Source organism: Anopheles coustani, chromosome 2 (genome assembly GCF_943734705.1).
Source record: "Anopheles coustani chromosome 2, idAnoCousDA_361_x.2, whole genome shotgun sequence".
NCBI classification, from domain to species: domain Eukaryota; kingdom Metazoa; phylum Arthropoda; class Insecta; order Diptera; family Culicidae; genus Anopheles; species Anopheles coustani.
The window spans coordinates 72,829,434-72,839,896 of NC_071289.1; the positions used below are offsets into that span (position 1 = coordinate 72,829,434).

The 10,463-nt window shown below is 45.8% G+C and overlaps 1 protein-coding gene across 1 annotated transcript in view; it reads left to right on the forward strand.

Annotated features, from left to right (window-relative positions):
* Positions 1-9,999, forward strand: part of LOC131264977 (ecdysone-induced protein 74EF-like) — a 29,533-nt gene extending 19,534 nt beyond the window's left edge. The window contains exon 5 of the mRNA XM_058267238.1: positions 9,941-9,999. Within this exon, the coding sequence (XP_058123221.1) occupies positions 9,941-9,999 (59 nt within the window). The remainder of the gene's footprint in view (positions 1-9,940) is intronic.
* The last annotated feature ends 464 nt before the right edge of the window (positions 10,000-10,463 follow it).

Here is a 10,463-nt window from a genome sequence, read left to right on the forward strand (position 1 = left end):
TAGAGACAAAACACTGTGCGGATTAAAGGGGGACCATCTCGCGCGCCGGGAGGCGTGACTGAGGCGCTACAATCTCGCCCTTTACCCAGATGGGCCATAAAGTGTGTGATGTAAATTACACTTTCAATCTCTCCCCGCCAAGCCGCTCTTCGCGTGGCGAAACGTGCGAACGAGTGTCACCGAAAGGGACGCCAACCGTTTCCGTCCGAAGAAAGGACGCGCGGGTACGGATTTCACAGGAAAGGAATTTCCTGACCTGGGGTTTTTGGATGTTTGTGTGTCACTTGTTTGGGTAAGAGGAAGGAGAGGTAGGGCAGGGCGCTGTTCAAAATGTGACATGTGACACGGCTGGTGGCGGGTTACCGATTCCGAGCGAAGCGAAATTCCCTTCTCTTTCACCCAACCACGATCGGAGGGAGGAGGATCGGTGATCATGTCTTGCCATCGCTGTTGTTCCTCCACGTCGAATGCACGTCGATCGTGGAAGGGGTCCACCACCAGCACCACCTTAATGGCGTCGTGTCAAGCAGCCGAAGTGATTACTCGGTCAAGGATTACTCGACTGGTGCACGCGGAGTTGTTTATGTGCTTTCGAACTCCTCTCACGGATCGCGCCGGTTTGCACACGCACTGGCCCCTGCAAACACAGGCACGAATACATCCACGTACATGACGCACAAAAATCGTAAGTGCGTTCCAAGCACCGAACAGCAGCGTTCGAGTGGTGCGTGTTCGGTTGGCTTCCTTTGGCAGGCCTGTACGCTTCCTTATACCTCGATTGCTTCACACGATCCTCGGCAGATCCTTTTCTGGTTACCGAGCGAACCACCGTTTGTCCTTGGACGCCACTCGAGGGTACATGTTTTCGCTGGCTTTCCGTTTCAGTAGGAAGCAACCACCATGTGCCAGCACAACATTCCTCGATGGTCGCGTTGCGTTGGTGCGTGTTTCAAAGCGTTCGAGTACGCTTTCGGGTGTCGTATCTATCTCGATCTTCATTAGGAATCGTTCGAGAAGCTTAACGAAGTTCACGTCCAAAGATGCGTCAGTGATTTTGAGGAACTATTTTCTGCTATGTACCAGATCGAAGAAAAAGGTCATAAACATAAGTATTTGCTAAACAAAACATTTCCTATTTGACCTAGGTGACCCCAATGCATTTCGATTGTCCGACGCATCGATCTATGGCACCGAATTACGAATCGCATCTAGCCTCTGGAAAACCTTGAAGACGTAGGCACCGTATCGCATCGTGGCACGCAAATCGAATGCAAAATGGCAATGCAGGCTGGCCTGTCGCTTCCGAAATGCGCCATGCGAACGCATGGCGTGGCACGCGGAGGGTGTGTGTTCGCGCTGGGCTTGTTCCAGATTCCACCAGGACGCCCGGGTGAGGAGAAGCGTTTGTGGTGCTATATAGCGTATAGCTGCGTGCTTTGCTTTGCGATCCTAAGCTCCGAAGGGGGGTTGTGTTGCTTATCTACTGATTTATGGCGCGATGAGGTTGCTTGTAACATATGTTACTTGTACCTGTTTTGCATGGCAATTGGAGGAGTCTCCGGGGTTTTGCTGGTAAATTCTTAGGAGTTGTAACAGACCTAAATTACCGCGTCTGATGGTGCATAGCCAATCGGATGGAACCACAATAGATTTATTGAGTTTTTTCCAGCTTTCCAAAATATTGGGAACACAAAGGCAGTAGTAAGATGTCTAGGAAACTTGCTTTAATGAAATATGAAGCAAGAATTTTAACTCAAAGTTTCTTAAGAAATTTGATACATATCTAATTGATACACCTTAACGCAAATTTAGCATTCCATCCTACGTATGGGAGAGGAAATAAATCGTGAAAATGAATAAAAACTTGTTACTGATTCCATAAATGAAATATTTTTTTGTACAGGTTTCTGTGTTTTCATAAAACCTGCTTTATATAGGGTGCTAAAATGCATTCTAGTATAGCTTGCTTAGCAACAGTCAATTTCCTCCTCTGTTCGGTTGAAACAGAAGCGAAAGGTGGATAGTTGAATGAAATGCATGAAAAAGTTGCTACGTTTCAATATTGCACACCAACTCCTGAGTATTATATTTTTCTTAGATTGCATGTTTCTTGAGATGTCGGGTAGTTCCCTCTAGGCAATTGTCATTATTAGTGGAGCAAGTTAAAAAAATTGAGGGATTCCGGGAAAATGCCAAATGTTACAAATAATTCCGATGCGAAATCTATGTAACAAAAATTATAAAATTAAGATTATACAATGTGTGGTTTTTCGATCAACATAAGCTGACAAAATTTAAAAAAAACTCAAAGTATTGTGAAAACCCGATCCAATCATCTGTTTCCTGGGCATTCTTTGCACCGAAAGCCAAAATAACAAGCAATACTCATTAACCCAAAAATTCGAACCCAATTTCCTGCAACATCGCACGGCAAGGTTTCGCAAGCCAGTGTCCCGATCGAAATGCCCCGAAGGGAAACATTCTCTTCATCGGGGCTCGGAACGGGCAACGGAAAATAAAAGTGACTCAGTGGCCACCAGCGCTGGAGAGTCTTCACACGCGAAACGCCCGGCAACGGATTCGATGCCATAACATTGCTGGCGAATCACATGCTGGAGCGGGTTTTGCGTTTTTCGGCTATTGCTTTTGACCTCACGGAGAACGTTTGACAAATGATTCGCTGCTGGATCACAAAAAGTCCGGGGAAAACGGGCCGATCTCTGTGTGTGTGTGTTTCCAGATTGGATGAAGCACTCCATTTCGCAACCGCTCAGGCGCAAGCCTCAGGTCCAGCTCTGGGCCACCGCTATATGGGAGTTGGCTCGTCAATTGGGCAGCTGGAGCAGCTGGAGTCTCCCCGAAAAAATAAAAACCACACCGTACGGACGCTGATGAAGAGTGCCATTTATGGCAGTGCCTTATAGAAGTGGATTGTTGCCGCACTCCCAAGGCTTCTCGAGGCTCTGGCATGGCTTTGTCCTCAACTTTCGTCGCTCCCCACATCGTCGGAGAAGGAGCGTCCTATGAAGCTTATTAACGTACATCACGTTTTGAGTGGTTCGAATCGGACTCCTCTCCAAAGTCGAGGAACTCCAGCGAGGCGAGATCGGTCGAATTTTGGCCGGTTGCCAAAGAAACCCGTTCGGATCGTTTATTTTCGGTGAGTGCAGATTGTTGCGCGTGGAAGGAGCAAAGCGCACGATGGCGGACACCATCAACACCAAAAACGGTACAAGGAATCACCTTGAGCGAGTCGGTGCGCGCCGACATGGCGGCCGGTCCCGGAGCGGAGGCTCGAGATGGCTGTTCCGCTTTCGGAGCTGGTTTCGCGCTCGGGGTGAACCACTCCAACGGAACGGTAGTTTCGTCGCGCGAGCTCCCCCCTTTCCCCGCTGCCCCCTTCGGTCGAGTTCGAGCCGACAGTCCAGTGTGTTACTGTAACATTCGGGGCCTTTGTTGTTTCGCTGCGCAGTGGGGCACTTTTTCGGCTATTTTTACTGCTTCACGGTGGCTCCGGCCATCCGTTCGAACTGGCGTTGCTTGCCCCTGGCTGACCATGGCGGACCTTGGAAGTTTTTCGACCCCACGAAATGCGGCCCACGGCAACCCGCGCCTTCCCTCCCCACGACCACCTACCGGTTTTGACCGGCCTTTTTCGCGGCTTCACGCGCGCGCGATCGACTCCGAAGGTAAAAGTTCAAAGCACTTCGGCACACACACACACACACACACACACACAGAAGCGGGTGCCCTCCGGTCGGTGCTTTCCGTTGCTGTGGTTGTAGTAATTGCCGCTTGTTGTGCTGCTGTGGCATGCTGGAAGATGCGATGCGGTAATGATGGGAAACATTGATCGCCCAAGAGCTGCCGACAGCCGGCCGAAACAATGTGTTACACCGACGATGCACCGAGAAGGCCTTACACTCGCTGATAACAATTGGGTCGTCCCAGAAACTGTGCCAGCTCGGTGTTGGAAGAAGTCGGTTCGATTCGGTTGTACTTTTTAGGGATGAACGCGCGTCAAACATGGCGGATCCACGTGTGACAGCGCGGTATGAAAGGGGGTGTGTTGTGTTTTTTCTCGAAAGTCTTGCTGCAGACGAGCGCTGGCGTCCTTCGTCAGTGCGCACAAATCTCTCGCCCCGATGCAACATAAAACGCCTAATGCGTTCACTTTGCGCACACTGGAGAGCTTTATTGTTTGCCGTTTAGTAGGTCGCGCGCACCAAACATGGATTCGCCACGGAGCCCCCCGTACCCCGGGCGCTCTAATGAAAGCAAAAGGTGTGAGAATTTGATGGGCGGCTAATGGGAGGTCCCCTCCTCTACGGGGTGCGGAACCGAGCTGAAAGGCAACCAAAAGCGGCCGATCGTTTAATGGTAATAAACCGTTCTTGGTTGTGTCTGGCTGTCGGGAGAATTCCACCCTTTTTTTCGTATCGCTCCTATCGATTGCATAACGGCGCCTCTCACAAAGTGTACAGCGTAATGTTCGAAAGTGTACGATATGTTTAGCATGAAATTGACATTAATTTATTTTACCCTTTTTTTATCATTTTGCTGCAACTCGTTCATGGTGTGAAATAGTAAATTTTTAGAAGGACGCCATCTTTCGCGGTATTAATTTCGATTCATTCGTCGATACGTTCATCAATCGCTTCGTATTCACGGCGCACAGCCGCATTTACGAAAGATACCGTTAACGCCGTCCACTCCTCAAGACCGGCAAGGGTGTGCAATCGGGTGTCCGCGAGCATCACGATTCTCAAGGTTGAATCACATTTGCATGCACGGGCAAAAATCCGCGATCGTCTTCGGTCTCGTCACCGGTTTCACCTGCAAAAGAAAAACAACAACCAAAACCAACACCGATCCGGTTTTCAAGTTGATCCTCCTGCGGACAAGTTTGACCATCGCCAACACACAACATGCAGGGGGCGTTTTCTTCGTTTTTTACTACGACATCTTCATCTTTGTTTGTGAAGTTAAATATTTGCATCATTGTTTACTTTACGAAGCAATATGACGTTCTGAAATTCATTTTCGGTTTTATGATCTTCATACACTTCTGTTTTTTCTTTGTTTGTTTTCGTGCTTAGTCTTGGAACAAACAATTTTATTTTTAACCTGTCAACCTTGTTTGTTTATTTAAAAATAGATTTCACACGCTTACCAATTGATAAATGGCGCTGTAAAATTATCCATGAGGCTTTTAATTAATTTTTAATTCTTGAGAAAGGGAAAAATTCAATGTCTGGAATCAAATGGGGGGGGGGGGGGGGGGGGGGGGGGGAAATGTAACACAAGAACCACAGAATGTGAATGAATGTTTTACCTTAAACATAAGAAACTATTTCAACAAGAAATTACTAGAAGTTATTTTATAGATTGCATATCCAAATTCGTTCATCAAGTGTGTTAATTCCAACGCATAACTTAATTCAGGGTTAAATTATTCACCCCTAAAAAACAGTAACGAGTCAACATACACCAACATAATCAAAATATTGTTGTATGCCGGCAAACGACGCACTAGGCAGCACTTTTCATTGCATACTTCGTTGCATGTGTTTCCCCTCTCGAATGCGAATCGCTAAGCAGTCAATTAAAGCCCTCAGGAACGGAGCCTGCTGTACTAAATTAGTAGGTCACCTGACCGGGTCATCGTAGCGTGTACCGGAGTTCGCCCAAGGTTTATCTTTCTTTCGCAAGTAACAAGGCAACGCAAGCAAACAAAAACAAAACAACAACAGCAACATTGCAGACTCCACCGCTTTGCCACCCGCAGAGGAAGCCTGCAATCGCATTTTGATGCCGCCGGTTGGCCCGCGTGTCGATGGCTCGGATGTGCTGCATCTCTCATGCTAATGCCGGGCTCGAAGGCTTCCCACACCCACCGCTACCAACTGGTGGCTGGGTTCAGCGTGGGTTCATTGCCGTTCGCCGGCCTAAGCGTACATACGCATCGACGGTACAATGTAGGTTAGCGAATTTGGCGTTTCCTTCCTCGCCAGCGCCAACCCCCGGAGCATTGACGAGTCGGCGAATCTTCCCAAACATTTCATCGTCGCTCTCTTTCGCCCCATCCCCCGACGACCCGAGGGGCGTTTGGAGGCTGCGGAAAGGTGTCACTGTGTATTGCACCGACCATCCGATCCGAAAACGAAGTCGCGGTACGCAATCGCCGGTTTGGCGGGGATTTTTCCTTCTTTTTCAGTTCGTTTATTCGCGCAGTCGGATGTGATTACTTCGCCATCTTGCGTCATCGCCGACGTCGCTGGCCAACGGCAAACGCGAATCGTCACGCAATAGCGCGGTAAAGGTCGGCTGCCAAAAAGGCACGCAACAAAAAAAAAAAGCAAAAGTTGTCTCGCCGAAATGAAAACGAAACATGAACTGGTAAAAGATCGATCTCGCTGCTCACGAGACTTGTGTGGAACGAGAATAAGGGTAGAAGAAAAAGGTAGTAGTAGTAGAGTAGTTAAGGAAGTTAATTCATCATCTATAAATTCCTAAATTGTGGGGATCAACTCTTTTCAACTTAGTAATTATCATGTTCAAGTGCATTCTTGCACTTGAGCACCAGCATCTTGATACAATATTATCGCATTGCTTATTGACTGATTCACTTAACCCCATTTGTAATTAAAATGCAAAAAACACAAAACATAAACATATGGATTGCCGAAATAAATATATAACATCCTATTTTTAAATGGCAAAACTTGCCTAGTGGGACATTAATCCCACATTAATTTCAAAGTCTTTATTTTTATTTGAAATATTTTCTTTATGAACCCTTTTTTTTTGCCTTGTTGTAGTGGCTATTAACATGTAGTTTCATTAAAATTTCATTATAACTATTGTCTATATTTTACTTGGAACACATTAGATTTCGTCCATGTTTTTATACAAAAAGAAGATTTGTCTTTTTTAAAACGACTCAGTAACGTGCTTGTGTTTAGCTTTAACACATTTTAATGGTTTTTTTTATTTTCTTTTACTTTGTCATCAAGACATTAGTACTTATTGTAGATCAATATTGTAGTATTCTATTCGATTTGTTGAAGTTTATTTTTAGCTGCCATGAGCGATCTTTCACTTCAAAAATTAAAGAGTTTAAATGAAATGCATTACTGAGTTAAAGGCTTTCAGTTATAACGGCACCGCGATTGCAACACATGCAACATATTGCCAACCAGCGTCGCCAACGTCATCGCCGGAGGCGAATTGCGGCAGAATGAGCGGATTTTCGATCCGGGCAAAGATGCGGACGCGGACGGTTGACGGAATCGCGTACGCAACGGACGCGAACTCGCGCGCACGGATTTCGTTCACGGACGTTCATTCACTTTCGTTCGTTCTTTCTTAGCTCCCGCGATTCATCGTCACCTTGCCATGCCTTTCGATCGCAACGGAACGATACGCCATTCGCGGATGCCTTCCCACACCACCCTCTCCAGCGATCGTCCTTCCATCGTCGACCGCTTTTCTTCAAGGTACCGTTGCTTCTGTTTCGGTCAGAATGAAAAAAAAAATACATTTAAATGGCGTCGAAGAAAAATTCACCTCCTCCTCCCTATTTTTCCCATCGGGACGCCCGCGAAAGTACTGTCGCAGCCGTTGGCGATTTGCGCCATGCGGTCGCGCGATGTGCGAGAAACGACGAGTTTTACGCTGGACATATTTCTTTGCACTTTAATGAAGCCATCAGGGAAGCCGCTCTGGGCGAGGTGGGCCTTTTTGTTCGAACTAACGAGGTGCTAAATTTGTCCCATTTAATGGCCCAACAATTTGCTGAAAATTGGTCGAAAATCATAAACCGCAAATCGCGACAACGTTTGACGTTACGGCTGGTACCATAAACGTCGCAGTGTTCGTAGGTTGCATTACGGTGATTTATGCTGGTGCAAATTGCAATTCGAGATTTTATGTTGATTTGAAAACAGCTCTTTTATCTGACTTCTTTTGCATTCGGTAACTTTGAGGTTCGCATGTCGAAGAGCGATGCCTCCCTCAAAGGCAAATGCCAATAATTAGCTCGCTTCGCTACAGGTTGCAATTTATATTCAACTAATGTTCATCCATACTTTGAATGTCTCAATCAGTACCACCTCTTTTGCGCATTGTGTAACGCGATCATTACACCACTATGCTATCCTCCTATTTCATTAGGGTTTTTTTACACTTTTTAGTTTGACTCGTTCACTCCTTTCGCCCGCAGGATGTGTGTCACGATTATTTTCATCACTTTATCCGACACGATCGTCAAACCCACGGGGGGTTGCTTTTAATTTCAATCCAACCGGTACTTACAGGTTGTGCCCGACTTGAGCCCGAGTCGTAGGGCAGCACGAATTTGTACGCACCGATTGACGAACGATGGAAAAATCATTAATTTGCATAATTGTCTCGGCGGAGGTGTTGGTGCAAACGCCCAGGGGAAGGAAAGGATGGCAATTTGTATTTTGCTCCCTTTTTTTTCGAACCGTTGTTTTAATGATCTATTGTTTGGCAGGCCAAGTGTAAGATTCTCATTTAAATTTTAAAATTGGGACCCGAATTCTGTTGAGAACGATCGGAATTTCCCTCATAATCTAGCAGTTTTTTTGTGATGAAGCTGGAAAAATACTATTGAAACCAACAATTTTTTTAAAACAACCCATATATTTTTCGGTGTCGCAAGAAGCATGTTTTGAAACAAACATCCGCCGTTCCTCGCCGAAGAAAGATCTTACATTGTCAATCCTCCGCTCAAGTGGCACACTCATAAGTCACAAAAGCCACACCAGAAAACCATCCTAGATTTAGGTGCCTCGAGTGCCCTCAAAACCGGTTACAGGACCAAAGGATTGCGTTCGCTGCATAACTTCAATTGTTTGTCTTTTTCACGAACCCGACACCAACAGATGAAGTCATCAATAACCCTCGGAACAAGTGACAATTGTCGCTCGTTGGTAAGAGCAGCGAGCAGCACGGTCCGATGCATCTTTCCCAGCGGAAAAATCACGTTCGGCTTTTCCTCCCATTAGCGCATCCTCGAGAGTCCCTGTTTTCTCGCGTTCGAACCATTAAGTGCGTTGGTGCCCTTTGGCCTTCGCGTTTCTTGTTTTCTTGCATCTATTTCGGGCTCGGCAGTTCACATCGCAGAAGAATACGAGGTTCAACAAGTGTGCTGGTTTCAACCGGAAGCCGATTATCGGTTGTGGTAGGACCCAGGAAAATTCAACTGACGTTTCCCTCTTTTCCAGGAACGGTTAAAGCGATCACGATTTGCTGATCGGTACAAAAAGGGGTTAACTCGTGTTGTCACTTGTTTGGGTTTGTTCACAATAACAGATTTTCCCACCAATTCCGGTCTATACGCTAAGGGTGTGGGACTATTTTTCCAAGCTGAACAAATTCTATGTTTTTCTTTTTCTATAAAGTACCTTCAAACGTGTCCTAGTTGTTTCAGCATTGAGTTAAGAGCATAACCGATATTGTATGATCTACGTATGAGTTTATTACAATTTCGTTTCATTCTATTTCTTAAATTAATTTCAATTTTTTAAAAGTCTTTTTCTGGGTTAATTAAAAATGAAAGATTGTCTAGGAATGCCTATTTTATTTTTCTCTGCAAAGCATTTAGTTTTGTTTAACTCTTTCTAAACATATTAAGTCTATTATCATGCATTCAATCCGGATGTTGAAATGATAAACGTATTCGTATTTGGCTATACACAATATCAGTCATTAAACCCACTTTCAAAAAGTATATTTGTGGTAAACTAATCTTTGAGGTAATATGTAATGGTTATCATAATTTAGAATTCGAGCTATTAATAACAGACTAAGACTTAACACGATTGTATAATTAAGATAACTTCTTACATTGCTATGATGTTCAATTACGCAAATCAAATGCTCTAATGTGTCTTTCTTTTATCTTACGTTGCAGGTATGTTCAACAATCTTGCTCCAACTGGTCGGTACAACCGTTCAAAGGAACTCTCCTGAGGCCCATGCACCCGATCCAGCAGCTAACGTGCACGGACAGATGGGCTAGAGTAGGTTGATGATGATTAATCCGTCCGCCCGTGCATGCAGGCGTTGCTTCCGAGGGCAGAAAAATGGTCGGTTTGAAATTTGATCCGCACCGATCGTGTCGCTTGATCTTGAGTCGAGCTCGAGCGTACATTCTGCAGCAATGTAAGCGTTTGCCTGCTGGTCATGTTCCTTCCCCAGTCCTCGGGTTCGCCACCGTCGATGGCTTACTAATGGGACAAATGGTGTGTCTCCGATCGAACGGTGAAAAATCGCGACCCAGGCGAACGGTGGCAGGAACGCAAATCCAGTTGTTTGGCCCCGGAAAAAGGGCGAGCCCAAACGGTCGGGGTACCGCGTCGTACCTTTCAATCATTCAATTTTTGCGATATGGCTATTTGGCTGTTTATTACGACCATTATTGCCCATTAGCGAGA